This window comes from Sardina pilchardus, chromosome 9, assembly GCF_963854185.1.
Source record: "Sardina pilchardus chromosome 9, fSarPil1.1, whole genome shotgun sequence".
Taxonomy (NCBI): domain Eukaryota; kingdom Metazoa; phylum Chordata; class Actinopteri; order Clupeiformes; family Clupeidae; genus Sardina; species Sardina pilchardus.
This window is the reverse complement of record NC_085002.1, coordinates 13368175-13387080: the sequence shown is the minus strand read 5'-3', so window position 1 is coordinate 13387080 and position 18906 is coordinate 13368175. Positions and strand designations below refer to the sequence as shown.

Sequence of the window (18906 nt, the reverse complement as noted above, 5' to 3'; positions counted from 1 at the left end):
TCAAAGGGGGCTGCCTGGGATTCGCCTCAGCCCTGTGAAGTGCCTGTGTTTTCAGGGCTCACTCGCTCGCTCGGGGGGGGCGAGGGGAGAGAAAGAGGGGAGACCGGCTCTGTGGTCTAGGAAGGAGGGTGAGAAGACGTGAGAGTTATCTGAGCCAGAATGGCGGAGATAGGATGGGATGGGATGGGATGATTCTGTTTGTGTTTCTCTTTTTTTTAATACATCTTAACAGCACAGAGAAGGGGAGTAGTCTTTATTGTTTTATGACTCAGAAGATAGCAATGTCTTTTTTGAGAGTAGTACATTTCATGTATGAGGCAACATAGACTGGCTGTATATAAGCCAGTCTGCCATAATGCAACTGACCTGAACAACTTCCTCTCTTTCCCTCTCTGTCTCCGCCTCTCCTCCACCACCCCATCACCACCATCACCACCACCACCACCACCACCACCACCATCACCACCTCCACCACCTCCACCCCCGCTGCCCCACCCTTTCTGGCAGAAGAAGGCCTACAGCATAGAGCCCCAGTGTGTGAAAAACGGAAACCACCTGAATGGCAAAGGTAAGACCGCTCTCATGTTTCACCCCGACAAGAACAATGCGGCCTCCAAGGGCTGCACAGAGCAGCTCCTGTGAATCACAATGGCTTTGCCAGCTCGGCCCTCCTCTATTCACTCAAGTAATTGACCTGGTGGTCTGACTTTACCGTAGCTCACGGTGAAGTACCCCCCCCTGACACATCACATGCTGGTATGTTGTTGACGTCGTCACGTGCTGAACGGGTGTAGATCTCTCTTTTTTTTTTGCTTTGTTTTTAATTGAGTCTCAGTTGAACAAAAGGTCTAAAAGTATCCGGTTGGAAAACTCATGAATTATTATCAGTCCAAAATGGGCCAGGCTGGTAAGACTGAGGAAAACAAAATGCCCCTGTGCTTAAGTTTACAGGTCAGCAAATATGTTCAATAGACTGACATTACACACATTACATGCTACAGTACGTTACAGAGATTGTCAGTGTCCTGTCTGTCACATTTATTGTTAGGATGAAGTTGAAACATTAAAACTGGCACATTTTCCTCATTTGCATGTACAACAGCTTGTGAACACATTGCATAACATGTTACAACACATGAATTCAGTGTACTGGCTTTTCTAGCACAGAAGTTGTAGAGTCATCTCACTACTAGACAAATGCAAAGGCTGCAGATAAACTAACATGTCTGGCCTAGTTTTTTTTTTTTTTTTTTTTTTTTAATGAAACCATTCGCATATAATTTACATATCTGACCTTTTGAACGTTTGCATGTTCAAACAAATGCTACCTCCAACGATTGATAACAATCCTAAGATGTGAACACTGATATAAAAATGAGAAGTTGATACAGTCAAATCACTTCAGTGTGGTTGTGCAGCACTGCTTAAACGCTGCCAAGCGATTGTGTCCACAGGGAGAGCATGAGAAGGGTTTGTCTTCATTTCAGTGAGGTTGGGGACATGAAAAAAAGCCCTGCTGTTCTGTTCAAGTCACTTTCCCCGTATGGCAGCCTTTGCCCCGAGATGGAAAACACGCAGCTGACAGACGGTTAATATGGGCATTAGGCGGGAGAGCTTAAGAACCGCGCTAATCCTGACTGCAAAAGACCCCCGTGAATCTGTGAGCGCGCTCAAGACCGAAACACTGCACGAGCAAGAGAATGAGAGAAAGAGGGAGAGAGAGAGAGAGAGAGAGAGAGAGGGAAGGAAGGAGAGAGAGAGAGGGAAGCGAAGGAGGGGAGGGAGAGAATGAGGGGCGGGGCTGTAAAGAGGCAGAAGGTCATGTGACTGTTTACACTAGCGAGGACAGGGAGGCATGTGTGTGTGTGAGAGAGAGAGAGAGAGTGTGTGTGGAGTGGACTTTTTGCGGCACAGCCTCTGACCGGCCCCTGCAGAGCCATGTAAAGTCCCAGAGCAGGGACTCTGCACTGACAGTCGGAGCGGCGACACACAGACACACACCACCACCACCACCACACACACACACACACACACACCAACAGTCTCTCTCTCACACACACACACAACCACATGGCTCAGAGAGTCACCCACAGCCACGGCCTCTTTCCAGAGGGACAGCCGGGGAGGCCCAGGGAAGTACTGGTCAAGTCAGGTAAGACTGAGAGACACCATTACTGCTATCAGCGAGGTTAGTCAACAGTCACTTAACCACTACGAGAAGTGACTTCTCAGTATGGCTAAAGTGTTATGTAACTGGTTTGTTGTGATTGTGGCTGCAAGGGAGAGGATGCCTTATACTGACTGCCACACAGAGAAAAAAAAGCTTGTTTTCCTCACAGAGAGTGTTACTTGTCAGACAGAGGTTTCCTTTTTAAGTTTGACTTGAAGGCTCAGAGGTTGCTGTGGTGATGTACTGTGTGTATTGGAGTCGATATTGGCAGATGGACATTGTACTGTACCTGCACCAACTTGAACTTGTCACAGTGCAAACATGGCAAAATGTTTACTTTTCTCTCAAGCGAAGAGAGAGCCTGTGCTGAAGGTGGGTTAATCAGTGAGTTTGCTATGTGTGTCTGTGCCGGCCTATTTGGAAGAGTGGAGGAGGGCTAACTGTAATGGCAGTCCACATCCCATGGTGGTGGCAGTGGACTAGGAGTGACTCCGGGGGTAATTTGGCACTGGGTGTGGTGGGCCAGACAGAGACCACGCACATCACCCAAGGGGGAGCAAAACAATCCATTCTGTTCCAGCAGAGGCCTCAGTCATCGTCCTCACCCATGCACAGCTCAACTGATGTCATTGACGTTGTGTGTCGCCATATAAACCAGACCACTAAATCAATCCCAGAAAAACAGACTTGGGTGAGTGGGAAGACAGAGAGAGAGAGAGAGAGAGAAAAAGAGAGAGCTTGTTTGGGCTTGTTTGTCATGTAGTTACAGACTGCCCACTGGAGCAGTCACAACTGGAACCTTTAACAGCCTCAAGCACCTCAGGGCATTTTTGAAGGGATCCACTAAAACACAAGAGAGCCATTTAGCTTTGAACTTGAAGTTGATGAGGCAAGGAGAGGAGTGGAGTGGGCTCTTTCATCTTTTGAGTCCTGCCTGTCTGTCTGTCTGTCTGTCTGTATGTCTGTCTGTCTGTCTGTCTGTCTCTGTCTGTCATTTAGCTGCTTGTGCGTGATATGCTCTATGTCTGTGTGAGCGGGTGTAAAATAATATTCGTGGTGCTTTGAAACATGACTGACGTTGTCGGAGTATCCTGTCAGAACTGAGCAAACAGTGGGGAGGTGAACTTTAACACATTTCACCTCTGGCTTTGCGACCACTGTTGAGTAACACACTGTGAATCTTTTACAGTCCATACCTGTCATGTGTACCCGTTTATTGCACTGGTCGGTCTGTTCTAGTGGCAATAGTTACTCGAAAATCCATGAACAGAGCAAATCAGTCAAAGGGGATCACATCAATGGCCATGTGATGTGTGCTTAACATGTTTGCACAGTTATCAGGGAGTTGATAATATTGAGTAAATGCAGGTATATAGCTATAATTTTGTACCCAGACATACACACACACACACACAGTCACATACAATACATGCACGCACACACACACACACACACTTGAACCAAATGTTCTGTACATACCGTTATTATTTACACACTTGATAATATTGAATAAATGCAGGTATATAGCTATATTTGTTTCCACACACACACACACACACAGTCACATACAATACATGCACGCACATACACACACACACAGACACACACTTGAACCAAATGTTCTGTACATACCGTTATTATTTACACACTTTACCCAACCCTGCAGTGCATGAGAGAAAAAAGAAATCTCATAACCCTTAAAGCAATCTAAGAGACAGAGCCACACACTATTAAAATTTATGTTTCCCCTTTTTCATGCCTGTCAGTACGCAGTTCGTCGCAGCGCAGGGGTCCTTTCAGGGGTGCTGATTGGTGCTTTTGCATGATAAAGACCTGACCGAGCCAGAGACTGAACTTCATGGTGAATTGGGGGTCAGTCTTCAGAGACTATTATGGGAAAAGATCCCCCCAAACCCCCCTCTCCTCCTTCCAACCCCATGGGAGGGAGGCAGCTCTGGGCATCCTCAACTAAAGATGACATCGCCATGGCAACCGTTTGTGCTCTGTTTGTATATAAGCAGAGCCAGAAATGGAGGAGAAAAAAAGCTTGTTGATGTGCTGTTCATTTGACAGGCACAGAAATGACATCACGCCACGCCTTATTGCATTCTTGTTATGATTTCACCAGTGAAAACTTCATAGGGAGGCTGCAGTCTGCACGTTAACTGTCTTCTTCTTTTTTTTTTTTTCAAACAGCATTGCAGACTGATAAAATACCTAATTACACACTGTGTTTGAGCCATTAATTGCGGCTTTTTTCATAATTGCTTTAGACTTCCTGTACATCCTCCATTTAAACTGACTTACCATATCCATTTCAATGCTAATGCAATCCTCAATGTACCCATCTGTTCAAGATAGTGTTTGCAAATCCGAAAGTCACTTTGAATTTTTATTTTCACAGAGAAAATATATACAGTATACATAGCTTTGATATATTTGGGTGGACTTAATAAATTGCTGCTTCACCCTGTCTAGACCCTAGCAGGACCCTGCGGGAGAGGAAAAATGTAAGCACAAATCCAGTAAGCTTACAAGGACAAAGAAGGTCACAAGGGCCATATAGAGAATTCATGGGCCCACTGAGTATGGATGATATTCACTTTCAGAGCAGACACACAAAGCTCTCTGCGGTTGCACTGTGTCCGTGACATAGATATAAAATCAATGGCAGCATAGATGGTGGGTCAGCTCTGCAGATGAACATTTGTCAAGCAGATCCGGTTGCTCGCGTCGCTTCTGAGACTCTGCTGATCTTTGAGCCGCTCTGAGCATGCCGTCGATTCGTAGTGAATCGAGGCAAACGAAACGCGCCTGAATGGGAATAGCGACAACTGATGCAGTTCTCCCATTCTGTGTCCGCTACTCAGTTAGTGAAAAGATGGTGGAATGCAGTCTTGTACACACACGCTGTCAGACCCATATACACCTATTGTACTGTCAACAGACAAATGAACTGTAGGCTATGTTTGTGTTTATACAACATAAAGGCCTGTCAATTCAGTGCATTCAAAGCCTGACTTACCTTTTGTACAAAGACCACACACATACGCATGCGTGTGCACACATACGCATGCGTGTGCACACACACGCACACACACACACACACACACACAATAAACTGTAAGCTGCTTTCAGACAACAGTTCCTCAGTAACCTGTGGAGTGCCCTTTTAGCTGGCTACTGTAATTACATTCGGCTGTGAGCACCAAGGCCACCCATCTCTGCCTCCTTCCTAGTGACCAGCAGCGTACGCAACCCTATGTGGTCTTCCTGCAGAGGGATAAGCCACACGTCTTTGATGATTAATGATGGTCTTACTGTGAATCTCAACATCACTCAAGCTTAACTGAGTCGCAAGAAATTAATCTTGTCTGTATCTGTGTCGTCGAGGTCTTTTTTTCAAGTGTAGCTGTTTTTCATAGTCACCTCAGTGTTACATAATATTTTCTCTGGCAAAGATCTCTTCTGTCCCTGTCTTGGACCAGTCGCCAGTGGTCTAACTGAGCCCTTCTTAAAAGATGCAGTGATTCAGTCCAGTCGTAAGGGGAGAAATATAGCTCTGGAAGGCCACTTGTAAGTAGATGAATGTCCTCCACTGACTGCCAGATGGCAGAGTTGGCATTGCAGCAAAATTTGGTTGGGCCATCACACCCTCCTCTTACTCTCTCTCTGTCAGTCTCATCCGATAGATCCACACAAAAAAATGGATGGACTTTGACTGTAACCCTCCTTTATAACTGTGGCAGCATGTCACAAATCCCATCTAGTCTGGCTAAAACTCTTTTCAAGTCATTTTAAGTCTATAGTTTGGGTCTGACAGACAACGTGTGTGGGCACTGTGATTTTCAAACATCACATATTCGTTCCAATCTCTGCAGCACCGTTTTGATCGGATTGACTGGGGGGTGCTGTGACAGCTGAGGTGTCTTTCTAATATTGAAGAGCTCGCATGTCTCTGGTTCCCTGTGAGAAAGCCTACTATTGTTCAGCGCTGGCTTATGACACCTGATCTATTTTCCAGCATCTCTCCAGGATCAGGTCCCTCCTCTAAGCTCCTGTCAATAGGGGCGAGGGACCTACAGTAGGAGTGGGTGTTCAGTGCAGACGTTTAAGGTAGAGGCAATGGCTAGGGGGCCCACGGAGTATAACACCAACAAAGTGCTTACAAAGATGGTGACACACACAACACAAGCAGCTAATGAAAGGAGGCTGTGTTGACGTGGCAGTTTGGAGGTTGTATGAAATTCCCTAGAGTCAGTCAATAGACAGGCAGAGCAAGGCAGCCAGAGAATTTCTGTGGGGTGTATCTAATATAAATAAACTTAAGTGCCCAGTAAATCACCTTCCATTCTTCCGCCTGGTTACCTATAACTGCAAATATGCACTTGCATGATGGAATAAGGCAAATGAGCCAAACGGCCAAAGCTTTGGGCTCTTTATTGCCAAGCCCCATGGACTCCCTGTTGAAAATTTGCCTAAAATTAAATGATTGTTTTTGCCAAGTATTTCTACCTGCAGTTCAGAGACACACTTGACTAGAGACATCTAATGTACCTCTCTCTCTCTCTCTCTCATTCTCTCTCTCTCTCTCTCTCTCTCTCTCATTCTCTCTCTCCTGTCTCTGCCTGTTGATTCTCTAGCATCTGCCTATGCAGACCTGCAATGGGAGGCTCCCCAGTCAGAGGTGGTTCAGAGGGACCCTTTCAGCAACTACCAAGATGTCCCTCCAGTGGCTAGCTATGCAGCTCAGCCAGATTACATGGAAGACGAAGATGATCTCATCAAGCCCAAAAAGCTTGTTAATCCAGTGAAAGCCTCCAGAAGCCATCAGGAGCTTCACAGGGAGTTGCTCATGAACCAGAAACGGTAGGACTTCTCACTCGGATATGCTTTTTACACAATGTCCCCCCCCCCCCCCCCCCCCCCCCCACACACACACACACGCATACACACACACACACACACACACACACACACACACCGTCACCTCCACCACCGTCAGCACTATCACTAATATCATTATCATCACAACTGCCATCCTCCATAAACACACAAAGGAACACACATATTGACCCTTTAAATCTGTTCCTGTTCAAAACCAACGCAGATATTTTGAAATGAAAATGCTCTACAAAATGTTGTTGTTTGTACTGTTTTTTTTTTTTTTTTTTTAAATTGTTGTTTGTCCTCAAGCTACCATTAGCTCAATGTTGTTTTCTGTGCCACCTGAAATGCCTTGGGAACGCACATGTTTGTTCAGGCTGTTGAAAGGGACTATATAGATATATAACATCATCCCTCACAGAAGGTCAGCTAGATAGAGGCAGTAAATCGCACTCGCCACCACATGATGGGTGATTGGTTGGTTTAATGCCCTTTGATGTGCTGCCACTGCGTAAGCACAGATCCTGGATTAACCGTTATAAAATATGCTTTTCCATTATGTAAGGCATGCGTGGCAGAGGAGAGGCAATCCTGGCAAATAATATAGCCGTGCGATAAGAAAACATCACGTCATCCACATATATGGGGCTGACATGGGTGTTATGAGAGAGAAATGGTGCACGGCATATACAGCATAAGCACAATGCGTGTACATCATTAGCAGAGCACAGCACAATCCCCTGCACAATCCTCAGCTCTTGGGCCAGCACTGCCTCTAGGTCCCATAGTCTGCCGTAACCTTAGCAGGGCCTTACTTTGGGATGTTGGGCTACACTGAGAGAGATCAACACACTAACAGTCAGAGAAATTCCTGTGGCCAGTCCAGGTGTAGTCAGCGGAATGCACAGCTGGAGAGACGGAAACAGGAAATGTAAAACATAGCAGGACAGGGTGTAGTAGATTGTTGAGTCAAGGAAATAGGTTCCCTAGGGGCCCCAGAAGGCCTCGAGTACTTAGGGGTGCATTTTTGATGGGGAGCACACACTGTCAGACTTGTGTAAAGTATGGGTGACTCACAGGAGATGTCATTTGGACTATCAGACCATTACTCCAATGGTATTACATCAGTCATATTGTTGCCTTAAGGCACCCGCCACTACAGTCATCCATTTTCCTATTATACTTTTAACACATTCGGTACGTCCTAATATTTACGGAATGAGTTTCTCTGCTGCTTTATGTCTGTATTTGAAGAGGATATATACTGAATGTGCAAAAAGTGAAAGGAGAAATGTTAAATTAAAAAGTAGGCCCTCCATTATGCAGTGGCAGCGCCCTGCCTCAGCCCTCGAAATTAGCCCCCTCGCTGGTGTACGCTTGTTGCTAGGTAACGGCTCACTAAAATGCACCGCACTCCCCTACCCTTACCCCTACCACCTACCCCCACCACCACCACCACCCCTCACCCCCACCCCCACCACTCACCCTCAAATGTTTGGGCAAATCCCTTCAGCTTGAGGACTCAAGCCCCACAGTCAAGGACAGTGGGAACTCAGGGCCCATAGAGAGGACTACAGAAGCCTCTTTATCCCTACGCCCTCTCTTCTGCTGCCTGTGCATAGTGAGCTCAGGAGAAGCTCTCCAAATGCACACACACTTGCCCACAGTAACACACACTTACCTACAGTCACACAAACACACACACACACAGTGATATGATACAGTACATAATATACATGCACACAAATCTCTGCACAGGTCCTTCCAAATGAGGTATACAGAAGTTGTTCTGTATACCTCAACATGTCAGTGCATGTGTGCAAATGTATAATCAGAGAACGACAAAACACTGTTCTGTCCGCACTGACCAAACGCAACCATTACCACACCTCCATGTGTGATCGCCTCCATTTCTTTCCCCCATTGCTGTATGCACCAAGCACTGGCATTGAGCATATAGTGTCCCAAAATGGACTTTTAAACCACTCTGCCAGAGTATTCCATAATGGGGACCCGTTGGCTTGAAAACCCACATAATATAGTTCCTCTATCGATCCGCTCGGAGACGATAAACGTTACCTCGGTGTGAGTATATCTCCGACTAAAGCGACAGTGCGGCGCTGCGGCAGTGCTGCTGCGCCTCGTCTCGTCTCGGTTCGCCGTGCCGGGTTGGGCACGTATCAGATGATTCCCTCGCCAAGCGCTGGGAGGTGAGGGAGCTCATTCCGCTCGGCTGCTGCGGGCAGCGTCTCGGAGGTGCGGCAGACTGAGCTGGCAGGGGGCCAGGCTCGCAATTAAGGAGGTATCTGCTGGGGCACACTGGCACCAACGCTGGCATGGCGCCGTAGGAGGGGGTGGGGGTGAGGGGAAGTAAGGGGGTGGGGTGTGTTTGTGTGTGTGTGTGTGTGTGTGCGTGTGTGGAGGTGGGGGTATTCTGTGAGACTTGGCCGAGGAGTGTTAATCAGAGCTGGCCCATTCAGGCTAACCCTTCTGACAGGACCAAGCTCAGATAAGCCGCAGAGATGTGAAAGCAGGAACTGGGTCACTAACTGAGCCGCGCCCTGTCCTCAGTCACTGTCACTCAACAGATAAGGCCTCTCTCTCTCTAAAAGGCCCTTTGAGTGACACTGAGGTTTGAGAAGAACAGACAGAAAAGAAGAGGAGTGGAGTGAGAAAAAATAAAGACAGAGAAGAAAGACAGAAAACAACAAACAACACTAAACCGGGTCAAATGTCACTATCCTTGTACAATGTTATCCTCTCTCTTTAGAGACAACTGGAAGAAATAGGATCCTGTCCATAGATCCCCTTCAGGAAGGTTGGGAAGAAGGATGGGAGCAGGGAGTCAATATTAGCCATCTGCAGGATGTTTAGCAGGGTATTGATGGAATGTGCCTATGCGTGACATTGCTCCACCTGTTTAAAGTGTTTTTTTCTAGACGGGCTTGTTTGCTCAGGGGGGGAGGCTGATGCACTCCTCCCGTCTCCTCATTAATTGCCACCTTGTTTGTTTGTTGCCGTCGCGCCCGCGCCAAACCGGTTTTGACGGACAGCGCCTAAATGAGCGCCGGTGCTAATTGTGCATTCCGCAGCTCCGACACTCCCCCGAGTTTCTCACCTTCCAAAAGACCCGCGACTACCACCTCCCCAAGGTGGGACGAGACACAGTCGCTTAATTTAATTAGGAATCGTCAGGAGAGGCACAGTGTGGACAGTTTGTGTGTGTGTGTGTGTGTGTGTGTGTGTCTGTGCGACAGCAAGAGAGGGGAAGTGGGAGAGCATAGCAATGGGGAATCCAATGTTTTCTCTCTTAGCGACAGACTGACACTCCACATAGCATCTGTTGGCATTACAGAGGCTGGATTATGGGTGTGGCTCCCCCGCTAATAGCTAGTGATTATCCACACTAAGTTTATTACAGACAATGAACTGTCAAGCGGACAGGATCCCCTCGCCAAGCCAGTTGTCACTGACAACAAGCATTTGGGTCTTTCAATTAAGTTGGAGTCTTGACCTCACACGCCACAAGTCCATCCCTCCTCTGTGGGCATCGCACCATGGTTGTCATAACAACAATAAACACCCTGCAAGCATAAAATAAATTGGCTGCCAGGCAGACCGAAGAGAATATTCTGTAAAATAAAAAAACATGCTGTAACCTTGAATACCACAAAAGAGAATGTCTATTAGCAATAGCATTAGCAATTATATTAACATCAGGGGCCTACAGTGTAAAATGTTAAACATGTTTCATGTTTCAGAATTTTAATTGGATCTTAGATCTCTATGTGGACATGCTCATCCAGAAGAGTGCTGGATAAGATGGGTGGGATTTTGTCCTTGAGTGGAACAAGAGGGCCCTCTGCTGGAAGGCAAGTGCATAAGAGAGATAGTCCAATCTGTGCTGATTTGTTTTCTCCCTCCCTCTCTCTCTCTCTCCCTCTCTTTCTCTCTCTCTACCCCCTCCCTCTGTCACACACACCCATCTACACACACACACACACCACTACCCCCTCCACCATCACACATACTGTATACACACACTCACGAACACATCACCACACACACACACACACACACACACACACACACACACACACACACACACACACACGCACACTACCGTCACCACCAACACACACACTCTCTTCCAACAGGGGTGTGGAGACGAAGCCAGAGCTGCAGCGTGTTCTGGAGCAGCGGAAAAGGGAACAGATGATCAAGCAGAGGAAGCAGGAGGACGAGGCCAGGAAGAAGATCTCCCCGCTGGAGCAGGAGCTCCTCAAGAGGAGGCGCGAGCTGGAGGAGGTGTGAAAAGTCTCTCCTCTGCCAGCACACACGTTTAACACTAAAAAGACCTGCCCAGGGGATTAGTGCTTTGGCTCTGCTCCAGGCCTCAATGTGACTCTAGGACCAATAATGTACTATCACTGCCCGGCAAATATTTACGATAGCAGCAGAATAGTCTGTATTACAGTATCTTGTTTGGTGGTGTTCCATTACCCTGATAGTCTTGAAATTAAATATGCCTCAATACCCTGGGTAATTGTAAATATCGGAAAACTCTGAACAGTCTACAGTCGTATTATTATGCTAAGATGGTTAAGGAGAAGCTACAGTAGGTGGTAGAGCTGCTAGACAATTATGGGTTATCAGTGCACCACACTGTTTGGTAAAAATGCATTTGCCTTTGTGTGTGTGTGTGTGTGTGTGTGTGTGTGTGTGTGTGTGTGTGTGTGTGTGTGTGTGTGTGTGTGTTTGTTACAGCTGGAGCGTGAACAAGAGGAGCAGGAAACAGGGAACCAGAGTGCACCTGAATTCATCAAGGTGAAGGAGAACCTGAGGAGGACGTCGTTTATAAACACGGGGGAGAAAGAGGTGTGAGGACAGGCACCCATGAGCCACACGGCTGAGAGCCGGAGGAGAGCCGTAGGCGTCCGTCGTCAGTGTGTGTTCTGCTCTGTGCGGCTTGTGCGATTGGATACAGGTGCATGTATGTGTGTGTGTGTGTGTGTGTGTGTGTGTGTGTGTGTGTGTCTGTGTGTGTGTGTGTGTGTGTGTGTGCGTGCGTGTGTGCGACTGGCATGACACAAGAGCTGCTGTACAACACCGTGGGCCTGGAGAGGCGAGCTGGCCACGGCCACCGATGCCTTTACCGTCACACACACACACAGAGCAGCACGGCCTGGGATGGACGACGCTAAACCTGCCATTTTCATAGACCCTTTCAGTCCGACTACACCAACGCAAAGGAGTGGAGTGGTAAGGAAAAGAACAATGCACATGATATGTCCTAAAATGATGAGTTACAGTAAGTTCTGACATTGTTGGAGGACCGGAATGTACAGTTTGAACCCTTCTGTATGAGCTTTTGTGCTACGTATCTCTTTTTTTGAGGGAGGGAGGGGGGATTGCCCCAAAGAAGTCTGAAATAAGGAATAATTCAGTGAATCTGAAAGAGAGATTAGTGTGTGGAGATTTTAGTTTCTGCTGTATGAGGGATGAACCTGTTCTCAGAATGTGTTCGACGGATCTGCTATGACCCAGAAATATGTCTTTGTGTCTTGGCATTAAGGCACTTCTCTGTTTAATGTATGCCAGCTGTTGTGAGTAGTGTGGGCACAGCCTTCGGGAGCAAGTGATCAGGGGGCATAAAACAGTGTTATCATCAAACCAGGCACAGTGCGAGGATTGTTAATTTCACAGCTGCCAAATACCCTAAAGAAGACGCATTGCAGGAGAGACTACCTAAAACACTTTTCCTCGCCAGATACAATCGGCACAAGTCACTTTTTAGAGTAAAAAAAAAAAAAGAAGTAAAATAAAGATAGAACACACTCTTTCTCCCCTTCTGAAAGGAACGCAAATATCATCATTTGTCATCATTTTGTAAATACGCTCTGGAATTGTTCTAGTTACTTGCCATTGCACAGTCATGACACAGTGGGTGTATGCAGTCCCAGATCAGGTCAGGTGTGTGAGGAGGGAGGTGAGACTATTTCTGCCTGTCTCCACTTCAGTGCCTTCACTGCTGTGCACAGCAGTGGCGTACAAAGCTGACTGAGGCATACGGGCCACAGTCACAGCTGCAGTGCAGTGTTTCAGCATCGAAATCAGTGTGTTGAAATACAAAAAAAAACATGTTTTTTTTCTGTAGTTATCTCAACGTATTTAGGTTTGTATGACAATTAAACAATGGTCAACACTGTTTTCTACAAGAATGAAATACTCATTGGGCACTTTAGAATTGTACATTTTAATAATCGTTTGAGTAACATAACTGATTTTTTTATATATAAGAATGATGATATACCGTCTTATAATTTCACAGTTTTAGGAAAACCAGTCAGTACTCTACTTTATTAAGGTGTTCTGAGTATGCCATTTTGTTTTCATAGTGTTATTTTTTGCCTTTAAATTGTCCTCAAGCCACTTAATGTCAGTCAGTACACTTGCATTTTGTTGTAGACACTTCTTCCTTTTTTCCTGTTTGATTTTGCTTTTTGTTTTAATTTGGGGCTGGGGGGTGGGGTGCCATGTTGGTTTATATGTCTCATGAAATATCTAATCATAACAATGCACTCTTCAAGTGTAAAGTGCTTAATTACATCACAATGTGTACAATTTAAACGAGGAAAAGAATGTACTACTTTATATAACAATAAAACATTAACTCTACACAGTCTCACTGACAGTTTTTGTTTTGTTTGTTTGTTTAGTGGGAGAGGCAATGTAACATGCATTCATATTTTGACTGAACGCGAGTGAGGACTGAGAGCAAGCCGGAGTTAATTTACAAAACAGGCATACTTCCTTTGGCACTCTTGTTTTCGCTCTATGTCTTCAGCAGCGGCTCTTGCTGTGGCTCAAATGCTACGTTCCACCATCATGCACCAGTGACTCCACAATGAGATATCAAGTTCAGGCCTCTCTATTGGGTCCATTTAGAAAGAGCCAGCCACCCTCTTCTAAGGCCAAAGGATCGGGGACTAGTAGTACTTCCTGTGGAATTTTACAAACCCATGACATGAGACTATTGAGAGTTATGGCTGAGCAAAAAGAATGTTAAACAGCTACTCGAACCTACTTCTCCAACCTCCCTCTTCCTAAGATGTAAATATGGACAGGTTTGCAGGGTCATTATTTTTCACATACCAGAGTTCTTATGGAAAGTCACTATCCTTGACCAAAGCTGCCATCTTGATAGAGTCTTAATTACCGCAGGCATTTAAATCCGTAATACGATATAGGGCATCCCAGGACCCTTTGTCCAAAAACATGCACTATCAACCCTGCAATCTGTATAATCCCCATGAATCTTCAGGATCCGATTTGTTGTGCTCGGGTAAACAGGAGGCTAATTGTTTGAGGCGCGCCTGCAGGTGAACCTGAACTGAATGGTAGCTGACCTGGACGTCAGCTTAGGAGATGAAAAAGATGGACAGAGAGACAGATAGATAGAGAGAGAGAGAGATAGAGAGAGAGAGGAAAGTATCTTCTTTTCCAAAATGGCCGAATCAGCCGAAACAACATAAAGCGAGAAGCCAGTGCCACCGTTTTTCACAGGCTCCTAAGCTTTCACACTTTTACCTGAGCTACTTGTGACTCTGAACAACAAGCGTCCCTGTCTCCCCCTGTCTTCACGTCGCCTAAACAAAAGTGCCGCTTAATTGATTCTCTCCCAAAGCCCCTACTGGCAAAGGACGTTCCCTTCACCACCTCGGCTAATATATGGAATCTCTGCCTCCATCTTAAAGTGGTCCCTCTTATCGGGCCTGCCCATGCACACCTGAGTCGAAAAGCTATGGAAATGAGAGTGTTCCCTGTGGCCGCCTCTGTCCATTAGGGGGGGTGGGGGTGTGGGGGGGGGGATGATGGAGAAGGGAAGGGAGGCGGCTATACCTGCGGGGCTGACGGACAGAGAGAGACAAACGTGAGGGTTGGCAGGAGGCAGGGGTGTGGCCTTCTCCTGCATAGCCCATACAAAGCGCAGGGGGCTTCCTGGGCCGCCGCACTGCCATCAAAAGCGTCGCTATGGGGCTCCGCGTCGACTCAGCCGCATCCCTGCTCCTCATGGTGCTCACCACCTACATCTGCGAGGCAGGTAAGACATCTGATGGGACGTGGTACCAAAGGCAGCACACGGCGTCTTTACTGACGAATTACAGAATTCAAATGACACGTGAATAACTGATTAGATATACTTGAAGATATACTGGTTCCAGTTGAACATATTAGGGTGCCTTTTTTTCCAAGCCATGTAAGATAGTTGATGTGTCAGGTCATGTGCACTGTGAATGGATGTCTCAAGGTTTTTAAAGAGATCTGCATCACTTTGTAGCTCTGCTGAGGAAGTCATCGGCAAGTGAGTATTTGAAAGGTGGCAGAGAGAGACGCGCAGCCAAATGCTTCCCCAGAGGCTGCAGTATGGAGAGCAGTGAGTCAGAAGAAGTTCCTGAGGCCGAGTCCGACTACGTAAGAGCACATAGCAAAGAATTACTTTTACTGCTATTACCATTCTACTTACAAATGCATGTATTCCTCTTGTGTCAGATGAATGCACCAAATGTGGTGTATCATCAATGTGGTATGCTATATACAGTAGCTTTAAAATTGTCCAATATTTTACCTCAGTCTAAAAGACCAAATTCTTCCCTTATATGATATTACATTAAATAATATATGTGTATGCTATAATATCATTTATGGAGCAAATATGAGTGCATGATCCAGTAAAAAAAACTTGATTGCAATTGATTGTGATTAATAGGACGACAACTCAAACATGGCTTTCACTGGTGGGGCACTAAACGGAATGAAATTGGTAAGAGACAGCTATTGAAACACCTCATATTCTGATTCATCTTATTTAATTGACTGATACATGATTCTACAGCTGTAGATTTTTGTTTACTTCTTACACTTGTCTGTCCGTCTGTCTGTCAAAATGTTTCTTTTGAGAAGTCATGCTCTTTCTCTCTCTCTTTCTCTCTCTTTCACTCTCTCACTCACTCTCTCTCACTTCTCTGTCTCTCTTGCCTGTGCCTAGGGTGCTGACAGCGGGGCTGAGGATGAGGGCTCAGGCATGTAGCCCTCAGGCAGATACCCGTAGGGAAAGCTACCCCCAGAGACAGCCTGGTGGTGTGGTGCGGTGCAAGAGGAGTCAAGGTCTGGAATACTACTCTACTGACCAGACACAAGGGCAGACCCAGAATCCCTTTATGTACGAATAGCAATAGGATGGTATTTAAAGGCATCCAGTTCATTCAACTAAATGAAGTTACCCAAATATTTAGACATTATAGATATCTTAGGTAGACCTTATTGAACATTGGATTTTTATTTTTATTTTTTATTTTTTAGAAAATTTGAAATGTGACAGATGATCCAGTGATAGCAACAATGTCAGTGACTGTTAGTGAACAAGTCCTGAGTATCAGAGCTGGCTTTAAATGTCAGAAATGTCAAGAGAAATTCAATCAGGCGTTTTAGGCGCCGCATTCCTTTTTTGCTTCTCTGCCAACTGCCAGTAAAGTACAGAGATTAAAGACTTCAAATCCTTCAGATATGGATTTCTATCCCCATTGAACTTCTATAGCTTTTCATCAAAGCAGTTCATCAATGGTGCTAAGTTGTGTGTGCCTACAATTATCATGCATAACTAAAAAAGGGGGAGAAAAGAAAAAAAAACACTTTGATTAATTTTGGTTTAGATTGAGCCAATGAAAAGACATGAACCACTGCTATATGAGACATGTCACTTGCTATATCAGTGTAGGCTGTGTAACTACTGTGAATGTTATGTTTAATTAACATAGTTAATTAATCAAATTAATGACATGTATTACCATTTATATCGAACTTTTATGTATGAATAACATGTATGATGCGACAAATAAACAAATTTAAATGACCTTTTTGCATTGTGCCATTATTATTATATGGACACTTGAATTGTTACATGACAGCCCTCAACCACTGCTACTCACTGTGTGCTACTGCCCCCTGTTGGATACTTTTATCCATTGGTGATGTCCTGACACGAAGGCAAATGATATTAGATAGATGCTAAAATAATATCACTAAGCGTTGTCTCCGTTAAGTTAGCGACGCGTGTTCTCCCTTCAAATCACATAATGTCTGCGGTCTGAGGCGAACTGGGCACAAATAGCCTACAAGATTTTCCTCCATAAGGACACCCAACACCGTCTGCCTCTACTGTTCCAAGAAGTCCCTGGTGAGATGTTGCTAGGTGATGCCAGACGTGTAAGTATGGCAGGGTGTCAGCTATACCGTGGGAGACGACATGGTCGGACGATTAGGGAAATGGAGATGACCACCTCTGGGGGGGAGAGAGAGAGAGAAGCCGCAAAGCAACTAGGCTACATCAGAAGAATAATTCTGCATAGTTCTGAATGCTTCAACTGTCCGTCACAGGTGTAGAAATGGCATTAATATGAATTTTGTCCTCACCAACTTACCTGTTGTATTGAAAATGAAGAGTGACCTGAAGGGGTTGATTTAGGTCAGGTGAGGTTGACCTTGAGCTGTTCTGTAGGTGTGCCTGCATCTTTGACCTAACTTCGACAGACCGAATTGTTGTGTCAGTTGTCAGTTCTGTTGGCTCGAGTTTGCGCATCCTTCCGAAGTCATTACCGTAGTGGCTAAAATAAGCTGCTACCTGCTAAGGCGGTGTATTTATGGGCTACCCTAAGGGAACTTATTCAGAAGTAGGCCTAAGCGCTTGATCTTTTATTTAGGAAGATATACTGGTACAAGTGTGCACTGCCTGGGTCCGTGTTTAATTTAATTAGCCTTAATTAGTTTAGATGACTGCGAGATTCGTTTCTGCGTTGTTTTCTTTGTTGTTTGTGTGTGTTTTGTGGCGATAACACCAGATTACACTTAATAGCCTGACGTTGCATTACATCCAGCAGGTGGCGGAAATGCTCTTTCACGAAACTCTTATTTGAAATGCCAGTGACATTGCCATCACATTTCTCTTAAACTCATTAAGCTCATAGAGTACAGAAAGAAGGATAGTTTAAATGTCCACTTGATGAAAGTATACATAATGTCCTATAGGCTACACTGTTAGTTTGTATACATCTTTAAATATTAGTTGCTAAAGAAGGTCTACTAGATGTTTGGCAACTCCGGGCCAAATCAATCAGACCAATTCCAGCACTAGGAACAGACTAGAGTCTAGAGATGGTTGTAATGTGTGAACAGTTTATTCCATTTATTTTGCCTCTGCAGTGGCCAGCCAGTTTGCTAGGTTTTACTGTTAAGAGTGTGAAACAGGTCTCCCCTGTTTGTTCATTTGCACGTTCTCCTCTCCGGTTGTGGCACCAATCGAGGCATGTTGCTGATCAAAGGCCTGAGCCCAGAGCATTACAAAGCTATTGTGCTGCACTATGCCGTCTTGGTTGGACCAGTTCTCTATGGATGACAGGAATCCGCAGCTTTTGTCTGAAAGATTACAGAGGCAGAGTCCATGGACTGATGTCGCCAGCACAGGGTCAACAATGGTTATCCCATTAGGCCTTTGGATTACAATAGCTCCTGCCTGTCAGGGTGCAAAACACGGGGGCAAGACTTCCTCAAAAGAGGGTATTGTCCTTTGATCTCACAGCCAGATAGACTTTGATATAAATGGCATATACGGTAGGTAATGAGATTATGTAGGCCTAGCTGAAGATCAGTCTTACAAAATGTCTCTTTACATTGCTTTTTGACTAAAGCATCCATTCTGTGGCCATATACTTACACTGAAACCACCCATCCTTGCCTTGTCACTAGTACATTTGATCTTGTGGGCTTTACAGCCATCGGCTACACACAAATCA

General features: G+C 45.5%; 1 protein-coding gene and 1 long non-coding RNA gene across 4 annotated transcripts in view; both read left to right on the top strand.

Moving 5' to 3' along the window:
* si:ch211-236d3.4 (protein FAM107B) overlaps positions 1–13734 on the top strand; it is a 23635-nt gene extending 9901 nt beyond the window's left edge. Inside the window, exons 2-5 of one of the 3 annotated variants that reach the window (XM_062545870.1) lie at positions 511–568; positions 6814–7039; positions 11215–11365; positions 11825–13734. In XM_062545870.1, the coding sequence (XP_062401854.1) occupies positions 511–568; positions 6814–7039; positions 11215–11365; positions 11825–11941 (552 nt within the window). In that variant the 3' untranslated portion in view covers positions 11942–13734. Of the gene's footprint in view, positions 1–507; positions 569–1868; positions 2153–6813; positions 7040–11214; positions 11366–11824 lie in introns of those variants that run through there. The other 2 variants (XM_062545867.1, XM_062545868.1) reach the window with 2 other exon arrangements.
* A 1565-nt stretch (positions 13735–15299) lies between these two features.
* Positions 15300–16942, top strand: LOC134092330 (uncharacterized). The gene is made up of 3 exons (XR_009940202.1): positions 15300–15532; positions 15828–15881; positions 16107–16942. It is a non-coding gene; the product is annotated as an uncharacterized LOC134092330 (long non-coding RNA).
* Positions 16943–18906: the final 1964 nt, after the last annotated feature.